Genomic DNA, 14,820 nt, shown 5'->3' with positions numbered 1-14,820 from the left:
AAACTCCAGCCCTCTCTCCCTCAAGATCTCTGTCCTGACAACTCTCTCACACACAGATAAACACGCCATCTCCCATTCACTCAGCCAATCAGCACACAGCATTCCCCAACACACTAACTCACTTGCACCCCTCCTCTCTCTCTCCTTACTATATATACTCTAATACAACCACATTCCAAAACATTACCATGGGCATCTGGGTGGCTACTGTGAGAACAGGATGCTGGACTAGATGGGCCATTGGTCTGATCCAGCAGGCTTTTCTCAAGTGCTTATGTTTTTGCTTTTGGAGATTTAATGTTTCATCTGGTACTGTACTCTTTCATTTTTATTGTTTGTGTGTATGTGTGTGTTTTGGTATTAAGCGGTATATAAATATATGCAATAACATAAATAATAATGTTAGCCACCTGGCTTCCTTCATACTTTGTGTGCCATGTTGCATGCAAACACTCTTACTAGTGCCAGAACATTGGAAAGTGCATAGAAGCACTTGCCAGCACAACAGCACTTTTCCAGGGCCTGTTGTGCCCGGGTTGGGAGTCAAGAACAGAATCACTTGATGAAAGCAAATCAGTTTTTATTAGAGTAATTTCCAGACATAGGCTTCTCCGCCTCATGAACTCTTAACACGAACCAAAACCCGCGGCATGGAAGAGAGTTGATAGAACAGAGTTTCCAGCATTCCCCGTCCCTTATCAGGGCTTTCGGGCCCTGATCCTCTCACTCTGCCTCAAACTGCCCACATCTACGCCCCTTCCCTCCTCTTTTCTTTGGCGCCGTTTTAACTGTCTTCGGGTGCGGGGTGATGGGGGGGCGGCTGCCTCCTCCCCTTCTGATTCGGAAAGGATGGTAGGAAGTGGGGGGGGGGCCCAACGCGTCAGGCGATTTCTCTCTACCCTTCTCTGTAGCCGAACGACCTTGGTCCTCCTCCTCCCTCTCTGTCTGTAACGGCAGCACATTCCTAGGGGGGGAGTGCGTGAGAACCGAGTCTGTTGTCTGTTCAAGATTTCCCCCCTCTATCTGGGAAGCTTCTCCCTCCCCTCCAGATGCCTCAGCCCAGCTGCCCCCCTCTCCTAGTTCATTCTCAGAAACATCAGAACTCCAACCATAGCTCATGACAGGGCCAGACCAATTTTTGCTGCCCAAGATGAAGGACATGATGCCTCCTCCCATTCTTTGTACAGAAGACAGTAAGTCTGGCAGCAATTGAATCTTACTTCATCAGTGGTGATAGATAGCGTTCTCCACTGAACCTGAAGAAAGCAGATTAGCTTAGGCAGCAGGGCATGCTACATGACATATAAAGCTCTGTCTGCCCTCCAGCACTTCATTGCTACTTCCTGTCCCTAGCATCTGCCAACTGAGGTAGCTGCCTCACTCTGCCTAATGGTAGGGCCACCTTTGCTTTGAACATGTAGAAGACCTGAACTGTAGCAATCTGTGAGTACAAGTTAAGGAAACATGGTCAAGTATTTGACCAAGGATAATATTGTGCTGAATGTTGATGAAAGTTAAAGAGGAAAAGCACAAAAGCAGGACTACAGCTGAACATCAAGAAGACTAAAGTAATGACAACAGAAGAGTTATGTAACTTTAAAGTTGACAATGAGGACATTGAACTTGTCAAGGATTATCAATAGCACAGTCATTAACCAAAATGGAGATCATAGTCAAGAAATCAGAAGAAGGCTAAGACTGGGGAGGGCAGCTGTGAGAGAACTAGAAAAGTCCTGAAATGCAATGATGTATCACTGAACACTAAAGGCAGGATCATTCAGACCATGGTATTCCCGATCTCTGTGTATGGATGTGAAAATTGGACAGTGAAAAAGGCGGATAAGAGAAAAATCAACTCATTTGAAATGTGGTGCTGGAGGAGAGCTTTGCAGATACCATGGACTGCAAAAAAGACAAATAATTGGGTGTTGGAACAAATTAAACCAGAACTATCACTAGAAGCTAAAATGATGAAACTGAGGTTATCATACTTTGGACACATAATGAGAAGACATGATTCATTAGAAAAGACAATAATGCTGGGAAAAACAGAAGGGAGAAGAAAAGAGGAAGGCCAAACAAGAGATGGATTGATTCCATAAAGGAAGCCACAGACCTGAACTTACAAGATCTGAACAGGGTGGTTCATGACAGATGCTCTTGGAGGTCGCTGATTCATAGGGATAGGGTTGCCATAAGTCGTAGTCGACTTGGAGGCACATAACAACAATATTGTGCTTGCCATTAGAATATCTGAAATCAGCCTCTGTGCGATGGTGCTCCATATGATAAACACAGTATATAGAACAGCTTGTCATGTGAAAGCCATCATATATATTTCTCATGATTTATTTATTTTATTTATTTATTAGATTTATATCCTGCCCTTCCTCCCAGTAGGAGCCCCTGTTATAGTATCACTCTTGAGCATTGTGGGAAATTTTAATGGTGGCTCCCACAGCCAGCAACCCACCACTGATTGCTGTAGAAAATGATTTTAAATGGGACCCTACAGCAGAAATTAGTGTTGGATCCTGCTGGAGCATGTTGCTTATCAAAGTGTTTGCTTGCTTCACAGTAGAGGTTGCACAAACCTGGTTATGCAAGACCAGGAAAATTGGATTGTGCATTATATTGACAATAAACAAACATTTCCTATTTTAGGAAATGATTTGGCGGGGATGGGGGTATAAAAATCATGGCAAAATATGTTTTTCTGCATGATATCAAGCTTTCTATCAGTTCGGGCTGTTTTGAAGTGCATAGCGCTTTGATTTAGAATACCTGTTTATATAGAAACATTTCTCATAGAGACCATTTCTTAGTGGGTTGGCCTTGTAGAGTTCAGCTACAGTTATGGTTAGCCCAGATGGAGTGGCTACAGTAGCAGGTTTAATTCTTGTAGTAACAGGTTTCAGGTTTAATTCTTACCAGAGCTCTCTATGAGAGCCAGCATCTGCCCACTTTTGACTTTAAAACTCAGATTTTGTATTGCAACTACATGGGAATCAGGGTCCATGCCACATGTCCAAGGTGTTTTCAGCTCCGCTAGTTTCTCATACCAGGGAATCTGTGAGGCCATATTAACCTAGTGAAAGATAAATGGTGCTTTTGTGAAGTACGATGATTGATCTCTATCAATTGCCCTGGGAGATTTCTCAGCTGAAGAGAGGGGCAATAATGCTTCAAAATAATATTTATCAGTCACTTTATACAGAAAAAGTATCAAACCAACTTCACAAAATAAAATACGACACATAAAAGCAATTTAAAACCAGAAAAATGTACAACAAAGAACAATACAAAACACATTCAATGCTCATCTACTAATATATTACCAAGGACAAAGTCCCACCAATAAAATAATGGGAAACTCAGTGTAACTTATTTATTATTTTATTTATTTATTTATTATCTGAATTATATCCCAACCTTCCTCCCAGCAGGAGCCCAACTTCTAACAGGTCTAGAGCTGTTGTACAGTATTTTAATACATAAGTTCAAATCCCACCTCAGTGTCTTTCTAGGTGAAATTTCAAGTGTGGTGTCCAGAGTTATAGCCACAGGAATATCCTCCACATTGAATGTTCAGTTTTAATTTTGTTAAAAAGTAAGGATACAAGCTTATACATTCTTACCTGAGTGTAAGTCCCATTGAATTCAATAAGACTTACTTCTGATACACTGTACGTTTCTAGCCTTTTTAGTTGTGGAGATATAAGGGAATAATCTAACTAATTGTTACTAAGAAATAAACTTGCTTCCACCTTTCAGTGTGTTGGCTAATACCTGCAAGAGCAGTGGCAAATATTAGGCCTCTATTTTTTATTTTTATAAAATTTATTTTTATTATATTACATTTGACCTTTGGTTGTATCCCAAGGCTCCAATGTTCCTTCCTGCCATCCTTCCTTTGTCTTCCTTCCTAAATGGGCAAACAAGGTTGACCTTTGTTTTTTTTCTTTCACCCCTACCAGCATTCTGATGCAGTTTAGGCCATTGTGTAAATTTCACAAAGATCTATAAATGCTTAGCCACGTCATGTGCTAGGAGACTTCAACTGGAATAAGCTGGTGAAGTTCCATGAAATCCTTGCTGTTCATCTGCCAGGAAGATAGGAAGGGAAACTGCTGATTCTGAACAATCTGTATTATCTCACCCTACATCCTTGCCTTGGACATTTCAGCCAAGCTACAATAGAGTCCTACAGCACTATATTCAGTAGGTATCAGCACCTAACATTCTATTGGGCTATTCTATTTTATTTAGTCCTAGTGAATACCGCTTACCATGAAAAACCTATTCATAGGGTTGCCATAAGTTGGGATCGACTTGAAGGCACTCCATTTCCATTTCCATAAAGGTGGGACACTGAGATACCCAGTTAAATTGGTCTTCCTAGTGATCCCCAGGGGGTGCCAGGTGAGATACAGAGGGAGTAAAAACTCTTAAGGACTCCCCAGGTATGTCACAATTTATATACCACCCTTCTGCAGAGCGTCCAAGGTGGTTTACAGAAACAGGATGAAACACACAAATAAAATAAATAACAACATGAGAAAGGAGATACATTCAAATACATTTAAATGTTGCTGCCCTGGGCTCCTGCTTGGAGGAAGGGTGGGATATAAATCAAATAATAAATACATAAATAAACATTTTTAGGGTTGTATTGAGCTATATTCTACTCATTGTAGGCCCACTGAAGTTAATGGGCCTAAGTTAGTCATGTGTATTAATGTTAATGGGTCTACTCTGAGTATGGCTAAATTTGGATACAACCCTTTGTCTTTAATCAGCACCCCTAGAATTACATAACATCACTGAACACGAGTCTGCAGGATTTGCGTACTCACTGGGGAGTAAGTTCCATTGAATTCAGTGGAGCTTATTTCTGAGTAGGTATGTATCAACTGTTAATCATTTGTGCAATGATTTATAATGGGCTATAAACTGATGAGAAGGTCTAAGAGAGATATGTTAAACTTACACCACACACCACCCCTGATTAGGGATGAACAAATCTATAAATTTCAGTTTCTCATTTTTCCAGTCTTAAGATTGGTTTGCCCCATTTCTGTATACTTTTACAATATTTTAAATTTATATGTCTGAATGAAAATTTGTATACATTTTCATGCACATTTCTCCCAATATACAAATATTTGGATGCACTTTTGCCTAGCACGTGCCATTTTATTTTATATATTTATGAAAGTATTTATAAGCAGCACTTTTCATAGAATTACATCAAGGTAGCTTACAACATGCAGAGACACAATAACATTTAAAAACCAATAAAAACATATTTAAAAACTATAATAAAAGCATCAATAAAATACTGTATTGGTTGGGGGAAAAAACCATGTTAAAAGGCCTGTCTGAAACGTTCAGTTTTCAAGAGACACCTGAAAGAAAGGAGGGATGGTTTCCTGCAGAACCTCTATTGGTAGGGTGTTCCACAGGACAGGACCTGTCACATTAAAGGCTTGGTCACTAGTAGAGGCCAACCCAACCTCAGGGGCATGGTAAACCACCAAAAGTGCCCCATCAAAAGATCTCAGTGATCAAGACGGAACATAGGGTGTCAGGTAGTCTTTTGGACCGAAGTTATTTAGGGCTTTGTGAATTAATACAAGTTCCATGAACTTGATCCAGTAGCAAATTGGCAACCAGTGCAGCTTTTTCAGCAGAGGGATAACATGTTGCCAGTAATCTGCTCTTGTAAGCAGTATGGCTGCTGCATTCTATATTAGTTGCACTTTCCAGATGAGAAATGATACATGAAGCATGTTATAGTAATCGAGTTTTTGCAAGCAATTTCCCCATAATAGGATGTATTTTTGTACATTATTTTCCTAAATATATTCATTTTTTGTGTGAACTTTTCACTTATGTATGCAGTTTTGTACACATCTTTTAACTGGGGAACTGAATAAAAAAATCCAGAGAAATGTGGATTTTGAAGGAAATCTGCACTTTTTGGTTTGCATATTGTTTCAGGAAGTGCAAACAAAGTTTTTCCCCATCCCTACCCTTGATTTTTATATACTGAACCACAATTTTGCTACAGCACAACTGGCACATTTCTCCCCAGTATAGCTCCCTCTAGAACAGGTGATGGTAAGTCTTTACATATTCACCACACATGCCTCTCTTCTTCCTACCTCTGTTGATCTCACTGTTCTTCCTTGCCATTTTCATCCTTCTGCCTTTAATATAGCATCATCCTCTTTCAATCAAAGTAGAACTAGTTATACCCTGAAATAGTTATAATACATTACTCAATCATCCTTTTATTTTTAGCCTTCAGTGCTTTTTTTATAGTAGCTTGAATATTTTAAGCAGTTTATTCCCAAGCATTCTAACTAACCCTACAATATAACATAATAAGTGACACTTTTTACCTGGTAGTTGAGGTCTCTGACCTCTAGAATGTTCGATTTGCCACTGTATGTGAAATAAAGGCTGTTGTCATCTTCTGAGCAAAAAATGCTGTCTTGGAATCTCATCTTTACCTGCAGAAATTATAACTACTGTGTCATTTACTTAAAAATTGTAATAATTTAAAAAACAAAGGGAAAGACAGCAAATGTAAATTTGCCTGCTAGAACTGCTTGTCATGCTAGCCTATGAAGCAATGATATTTGCAGGTACAACCAGGGATGGAAAAATCTGTCAATTTTGGTTCTCTCAGCTTCTCATTTTTCCAATCTTAAATTCAGTTCTCCCAAATTTCTCCTAATAAACACATTTTTGTAGGCAATTTTGACTAATGCACACAGTTCTGCAACCCATTTTTCATCATATAATGGATTGTTGCGTGTTATTTTCACTCATATATTCATTTTTATGCACCCTTTCCCCTAACATATTCATTTTTTCAACATTGTTGGGCAGTGAACAGCATTGCAAAATTCAAAAAAGTGTGGATTTTAAGGATCGCTGTGTTTTGGTTCTCATATTGTTTTGGAAAGTGTGCATTTGATAGATTTGGCTTGAAGTATGAACTGAACCAAAATTCTTACCCATCCCTAGGTACAACATATTCCTAAACATTTGGGGACATGACTCACCAAGCCATGACTGGCTCTGGCCTTTGAACATGTAGCTGTGGTATGTTTGGAGATGTGCCTGCCTTCCACACTTTACAATACATTACAAGAAACACTACTCCATATTTCCTTTATACTTTAAACTGGATCTACTTTGCCTGGAGCCACTGCTATGAGTGTTTCTTTTTAATCAGGAATGGCGTAGCATGAAACGGTTTGGTGGCAATCCCACTGATGACTCCATATAAAGGGATTAGCAGTCAAATCATGGATATTACAGTTTGACCGATAGATGACCATGCCTCAGTACAATGAATTGCAGAGACTAGTTCTGTATCAATATGCAACACACTAGTAGAACAACACCTGTGCTGACACAGAAGACATTTAGCAGAGCCTTTCAATTAAGTATAGAAAAATGTATCAATCAACACTTAATTACCCTCTTCCTTGTCTATGTTTTTTTCTGAGCTATAGCCCAGGCATCAATGAGATGAAACAGGAAACCTATTAACATAACAATCATCCAAGTCTATGCTCCAACGGCAAATGCAGAAGAAGAGGAATTGGAGAGATTTTACGCAGAAGTACAGGAAGAAATTTATCACACACCAAAACAAGATGTGCTGATAATCATGGGGGACTGGAATGCAAAAGTAGGGAACAGAGAAGAACCAGGAATTGTGGGCAAATGGGGCTTAGGAGACAGAAATGAAGCAGGAGAAAGCCTTATTGAATTCTGTAAAGCCAATAATTTGTTTCTTGCAAATACATTTTTTGAGCAACTGAAAAGATGACTGTACACGTGGACATCACCAAATGGTCAATATAGGAATCAAATTGATTATATAATTGGTAGCAGAAGATGGAGAAGTTTCATACTTTCTGCAAAAACAAGACCAGATGCAGACTGCGGTACAGATCATGAACTGGTCATATTGAAAATCGGAGTAAAGCTGAAGAAGAAGAACAAAGCAATCATAATGCCAAAATACAATTTAAATAACATCCCAGAAAAATATAAAGATCAAATAAGGAACAGGTTGGAGGCTTTAAACTTAGTTGACAGAGAACCAGAAGAACTGTGGAGTGAAGTCAGAGACATGATCAGGAAAGAATGCAAAATGACAATACCTCTAGTTAAAAAGAGAGAAAGACCTCAATGGATGACTGAAGAAACTCTTAAAATGGTTAAAGAGAGAAGGAAAGCAAAAGGAGATAGAAACACGGTCAGAACCCATAATGCAACAATACAGTGACTAGTACGTAAGGACAAAGAGAACTATTGCAATAGTTATTCTATAGAATTAGAGGAGGACAACAAAAAGTGAAGAACAGGAGCCCTGTTCCAAAAGATTAGAGAAATTAAAAGGAAATTTAAACCAAGGGTAGGGATGTTGAATAATCAACGAGGGAACACATTGGCTGACCGAGATGAAATAAAAGGAAGATGGAAGCAATACACTGAAGAACTCTATAAAAGAGATGTAAGGATGACAGATTCATTCATGGAGGAACTATATGATGAAGAACCAGAAATTTTAGAATGTGAGGTGAAAGCTGCTCTTAACATACTTGGAAGAAACAAATCACCAGGAACAGATGGCATACCAATAGAGTTGCTACAAGCAACTGAGATGGAACCTGTCCAAATTTTGACAAAAATTTGTCAAGAAATATGAAAAACTAAACAATCGTCCACAGACTGGAAGTGTTCAATATACATCCCAATTCCAAAGAAAGGGGATCGTAGGGAATGCAGTAATTATCGAACTATTGCCTTAATACCCATGCAAGTAAAGTAATGCTCAAGATTCTACAACAAAGGCTCTTACCATATATGGAGCGAGAAATGCCAGATGTCCAAGCTGGATTTAGAAAGGGAAGAGGCACCAGAGATCATATCACAAACTTATGTTGGATAATGCAACGGACCAAGGAATTTCAGAAGAAAATCACCCTGTGCTTTATAGATTACAGCAAAGCCTTTCACTGCGTAGATCATGAAAAACTATGGAATGCTTTAAAAGAAATGGGGGTGCCGCAGCATCTGATTGTCCTGATGTGTAACCTATATGCTGGAAAAAATAGAGGGCAAAAGCCAAGATGCTAGAAAAATAGGAATTTATTGTGTGTTCAAACCTGAAGCGTTTCAGCCTATAGGTTTTTAAGCCTTCATCAGGGGATTGCAGGCTATCGAGAAGTTCAAATGAGCAAACTGCTTACCACAATATAAATGCGTTTGGGAGGCGTTTATATTGTTGTAAGTGGTCTGCTCATTTGAACTTCTCGATAGCCTGCAATCCCCTGATGAAGGCCTAAAAACCTATAGGCTGAAACACATTGGGTTTGAACATACAATAAATTCCTATTTTTCTAGAATCTTGGCTTTTGTCCTCTATTTTTTCCTGGTTTGGAGGCTAGCTACTTTCTGTTGTTGCAACCTATATGATGGACAAGAGGCTGCTGTAAGGACAGAATATGGGGAAACCGACTGGTTCCCATTCAGAAAGGGTGTGAGACAGGGGTGCATTTTATCACCCCATTTGTTTAATCTATATGCAGAACATATACGGAAAGCAGGATTGGACCAAGATGAAGGAGGTGTGAAAATTGGAGGGAGAAATATCAATAATTTAAGATATGCAGACGATACTATACTACTAGCAGAAACCAGTAATGGTTTGAAATGAATGCTGATGAAAGTAAAAAGAGGAAGCACAAAAGCAGGACTACAGCTGAACATCAAGAAGACTAAAGTAATAACAACAGAAGATTTATGTAACTTTACCGTAGACAATGAGGACATTGAACTTGTCAAGGATTATCAATACCTCGGTACAGTCATTAACCAAACTGGAGACAATAGTCAAGAAATCAGAAGAAGACTAGGACTGGGGAGGGCAGCTATGAGAGAACTAGAAAAGTCCTCAAATGCAATGATGTATCACTGAACACCAAAGTCAGGATTCTCAATCTCTATGTATGGATGTGAAAGTTGGACAGTGAAAAAAGCAGATAAGAGAAAAATCAACTCATTTGAAATGTGGTGTTGGGGGAGAGCTTTGCGCATACCATGGACTGCGAAAAAGACAAATAATTGGGTGTTGGAACAAATTAAACCAGAATTGTCACTAGATGCTAAAATGATGAAACTGAGGTTATCATACTTTGCACGCATCATGAGAAGACATGATTCACTAGAAAAGACAATAATGCTGGGAAAAACAGAAGGGAGAAGAAAAGAGGAAGGCCAAACAAGAGATGGATTGATTCCATAAAGGAAGCCACAGACCTGAACTTACAAGATCTGAACAGGGTGGTTCATGACAGATGCTATTGGAGGTCCCTGATTCATACGGTCGCCATAAGTCCTAATCGACTTGAAGGCACATAACAACAACAACAACAGGGCTGGACCAGATGTTGCTGGACTACAACTCCCATCAGACCTGGCCCCCAGCTCACTATGCCTGATGGGAACGTTAACCCAAAACATCTGGAGGGCCACAGCTTAGCTTCCACCGTTCAAAGATTAATTTATCAATTAAAATCTGTTATTTTCCAGTTACATCTTGTTTCTTAATTTTATTCAAGGAATATTATTTGTCAGATTTTTATTTTAAAAACTAAAGTCAGTGCCCATCTACCACCAGCCTTAAATTCCACTCACCTTCTCAGTCTCCTCCTCCTCCTCTCCCAGGACATGTGCCATTCTTTCTTTCTCCACACTGGCTATTATTATCGCTTACCTCCTTTTCAAATGATGGTGTGGTTGTCTTTCTGTTTTCAAGCCTAACCACGATCTCCTGCTCACTTCAAGAAGGCAATATAGACTAGCCTAAAAACACCAGGACCACACCCACTTGTTAAATACTGTGCTTACTACTGTGCTATAATAACTCAGGGTAAAAGTCCACAGATCAGATAATGATTATGGTTTACTTATACAGATATATTGTTTTGTTATATATATACACAGTAAGAAGCAACAGAACAGGGTCACAGAAGGTTAAGAGTTGCTTTTTATACATACTTACTGGGCAGCAGCATTTTAATTTGCTTTAACTAGCTTACCAGCAACAGAAAGATCATTAGGAAACATCCCTCTTGCTTGGGTCTGCATCACTGAGATGGCAAGAAATAACCCAGGCTCACATGAAGAAGGCAAGCAGATGAGTTTGCTACAACACAACAGCCTTAGTATCCTGAATGCCTCTTATGCAGTAAGGTATGTAAATGGTAAGGATGATTGAGGAATTTTATCTTCATGAATTCCAATATGAACTTGACTTGATCTATATCCTACGCTAAGATGCAGATCAGAGCTTAGTTACCCACCAATGTTTGTACTACTCAAATGCTCCAGCACAGTTCTTTGTTCAAAATAGTACAAAATCTATTGGGAATATCTGTGTTTAGAAATACGTATTGAAATGTGAGTCCACATGCTGCTTTAAAAAACACATAACAGATTCCCACTCCTTTTTTCTAGCCCCATAGTGGATGTGGAGCCAGGTCGCTAGCTCTGGAGGAGAATCAGAGGATTTGAGCATTTTATATATGTCTGCATTTTGCATATTTTGCACACTGCCAGCCTAGGGGCAGGACTTCTGTTGGCCTGTTTAAGGCTATATCTGCCCTTCCAGGTCCAGTAAGTGTTTTTTGACAGCTACCCTCCCAAACTGGGTATGCAATACAGCCATAGGTTGGTCACTGAGTAGGACTTTATTGCCTGTCTCCAAAACTGGAATGAGGTGACCTACTCAGCACAGGGGATGGGGAAAAATTGATTCAATTCGCATTTAAAACTGAATTCATCACATCTGCACTTTCCGAAACAGGATGAGAACCAAAACACAGCCATCCTTTGAAATTTGCACTTATCTACATTTTGTAGTGTGATTCTACAACCAACCAATGTTTATAAAAATGCATATATTAGGGGAAAGTGTGCAAAAAATTACCATATTAGAGAAAATAACATACAAAATGCATTGCATTAGATAATGTATACATACAGTGACTTGCATAGAATCATAGAATAATAGAGTTGGAAGGGGCCTATAAGGCCATCGAGTCCAACCCCCTGCTCAACGCTGGGGCCAGATGTTGTTAAGACTACAACTCACATTATCCCTAAACACTGGCCATCCTGGCTGACTAGGGCTGATAAGGGTTGCAGACTAATAACATCTGGGAGGTACCATGTTAGTTTCTCTAGGATAGGGCATTTGGTCGCAACATTGGACAGTGCAGGAAGATGTAGGGCATCTGATGAGCACCTGGAGGCCTCAACAAGGCAAAAGAGAATTTCTAAGACCTGCAACTCAGTGCTATGGAACTCAGAGATGGGTAAAAGAACCCCTTTGGGGTTTGACTGACTGACCCAATGGGTTGTGACTTGTGAGAAAAATTGTTTGCTTCCTATTTTAATGTGAACCTTCTCCATTTGTAGCTGTCCTTCAAAATTCGCACAACTCCAAATTTTGCAATGCAGTTCTCCAACCAAAAACTGGAAGGAAGCTGGGAGTCTGGCAACAAGGGAGAGGGCCTTCTCAGGGGTGGCCCTCAAATTATGGAATGATTACTTTGACAAGGTGCACCTGGTGCCAACACTGTTATCTTTTCAGTGCCAGGTCAAGACTTTTCTCTTCTCCCAGGCATTTTGGCATGTATTTTTAAATTGCTTTTTAAAATATGTGTTTTTAAATTTGTATATTTGTTTTTAATGTTTTTAATTGTTGTAAACCACCCAGAGAGCTTCAGCTATAGGGCGGTATACAAATGCAATAAATAAATAAATAAATAAATAAATAAATAAACTGACGCAAGTTACCCCTGAAAACGGTCCGGAAATTACAACTTGTACAAAACGCGGCGGCTCGATTACTCACGAATAGCCGCCGGCGGGATCACATCACGCCTGTGTTGTTTGATCTACACTGGCTTCCAATTGTTTTCCAGGCCCAATTCAAGGTGTTGGTATTAACCTTTAAATCCCTATACGGTTTCGGTCCAGTTTATCTAAAGGAGCGCCTTCAACGCCACCAATTATGCCGCTCGACACGATCAGCCACACAGGGCCTTCTCTCAATCCCACTGACAAAAACAGCTAGATTGGCGGGAACTAGAGAGAGGGCATTCTCAGTGGTGGCCCCCACCTTTTGGAACTCCCTCCCACAAGATCTACGGCACGCCTCTTCCCTAAATGTACTCTGTAAAGCCTTAAAGACCTGGCTCTTTCAACAGGCCTTTGGGATTTCCGGGGAGGGCTAACTGCTATGATTGAAATGCCTCGTATCTGGTTTTATTATTATTCTCGCTGCTGTATTGTTGTATGTTATATTATTGTATTTTGTATTGTGTTTTAATTATTTACTTGTACATCGCCTAGAGTGGCCATTGGCCAGATAGGCGACACATAAATTAAATATATTATATTATTATTATTATTTAAGACAAAGATTTAGACACATTTAATCCTTCCAAATATCTAAGAGTTTTCTCTTTTGAAATTAAGCAATTTAAGTGAAATATTACTACTACTACTACTACTAATAATAATAATAATATGCTCTTAATGTTATTTTAAAGTTGCTTGTTGGCCAAAGTCTCCTAAAGTAACATATAAGTCCCAGGCCATGGTCTGAAGGCACATGAGGCCAGCACCCTGCTGAAGCTGAGCAGGGTCTGGTCTGGTCAGTGCCTGGATGGGAGACCGCCTGGGAACCATATGTAAGCGGCCTTGGGTTTCTATCATGAAAAGAAAGGTGGGGTATAAACAGAGCTTGGAAGTAACTAGTTACAAGTAATGAATTACTTGTAATTTATTACTTTTTTTGAGTAACGAGTGGGTAACTTCATTACATTTTGCTGGTAATAGAACGAGTAGTAACTTCATTACTTTTGAGGAGTAATTGTAATGTTTCCAGCATTACTTTTGTGCATTACTTGGGGGGGGAGCAGGGGAAGTCTTCTGCTCCTCTGATTTGTGAATAAAAATCATGTGCTTCAAACAGGGCTTCTGTGCAGCATTGTTCTTCCTTCATGCTCTATGGGTGCTTAGGAGACAACGAGGGAGGAGGTGGAGAGCAAGACAGGGTGGAGAAAACAATTGTTTAAAAATTGACAGGAGTGGAAGGAGAAAAGAGCTGGAGGCAATATATATATATACAAAAAATATGTGTGTTGGGGTATCATCATTGCTGGGGGTGGGGTGAGGGATGTGAGATTCTGTTATGCCATTATGTTAATCTTATGGATAAAAACAATTATTCTACTACCCTCTGTGTGTGTGTGCTTATTTTTAATGTTGTTTAGGCTACTTAGAAGTGCAGCAGCCAAGGCCAGCACCTTGTAGGCGTTTTTTAAAAAAAAGTAACTAAAATGTAATTGTAGCAATTACTTTTAAGTAAAAGTAAAGTAACCAATTACTTTCAGAGCAATTGCAATTGTAACGGTAATTACTACTTTTGGGGGGCCATGTAACTGTAACTGTAATTTATTACTTTTTAAAAGTAATCTTCCAAGCTCTGGGTATAAATGTAATAAATAAATAAAATATAAGAAAAATAAAATGCATACATTTTGCACTTCCTCCAACTCCATCTATTTAACTGAGAAAATCCTGGCATAGCATTTTTGATGCAACCAAAACTTATAGGGCCATGAAAGCTTCTATCAATGTAGCATTTCATTTTCAGAATGAAAATAGAGATCCTTTGGTCATTTTCTTTTAAAAAAAAACAACTTTCCCAAATCA

General features: G+C 39.3%; 2 protein-coding genes across 2 annotated transcripts in view; one reads left to right on the top strand and one right to left on the bottom strand.

Moving 5' to 3' along the window:
* ABCG8 (ATP binding cassette subfamily G member 8) overlaps nt 1-14,820 on the bottom strand; it is a 37,089-nt gene that overhangs the window by 19,116 nt on the left and 3,153 nt on the right. The window contains exons 2-3 of the mRNA XM_061625402.1: nt 6,408-6,518; nt 2,932-3,088 (exon numbers count right to left, since the gene is read on the bottom strand). Coding sequence (XP_061481386.1) covers nt 2,932-3,088; nt 6,408-6,512 — 262 coding nt within the window. The 5' untranslated portion in view covers nt 6,513-6,518. The remainder of the gene's footprint in view (nt 1-2,931; nt 3,089-6,407; nt 6,519-14,820) is intronic.
* ABCG5 (ATP binding cassette subfamily G member 5) overlaps nt 11,189-14,820 on the top strand; it is a 46,785-nt gene continuing 43,153 nt past the window's right edge. Inside the window, exon 1 of the mRNA XM_061626125.1 lies at nt 11,189-11,286. Within this exon, the coding sequence (XP_061482109.1) occupies nt 11,189-11,286 (98 nt within the window). The remainder of the gene's footprint in view (nt 11,287-14,820) is intronic.

Source organism: Rhineura floridana, chromosome 4 (assembly GCF_030035675.1).
Source record: "Rhineura floridana isolate rRhiFlo1 chromosome 4, rRhiFlo1.hap2, whole genome shotgun sequence".
Taxonomy (NCBI): Eukaryota; Metazoa; Chordata; class Lepidosauria; order Squamata; family Rhineuridae; genus Rhineura; species Rhineura floridana.
Note: the sequence above shows the minus strand (reverse complement) of the source record. Positions and strands in the feature narration are given on the sequence as shown.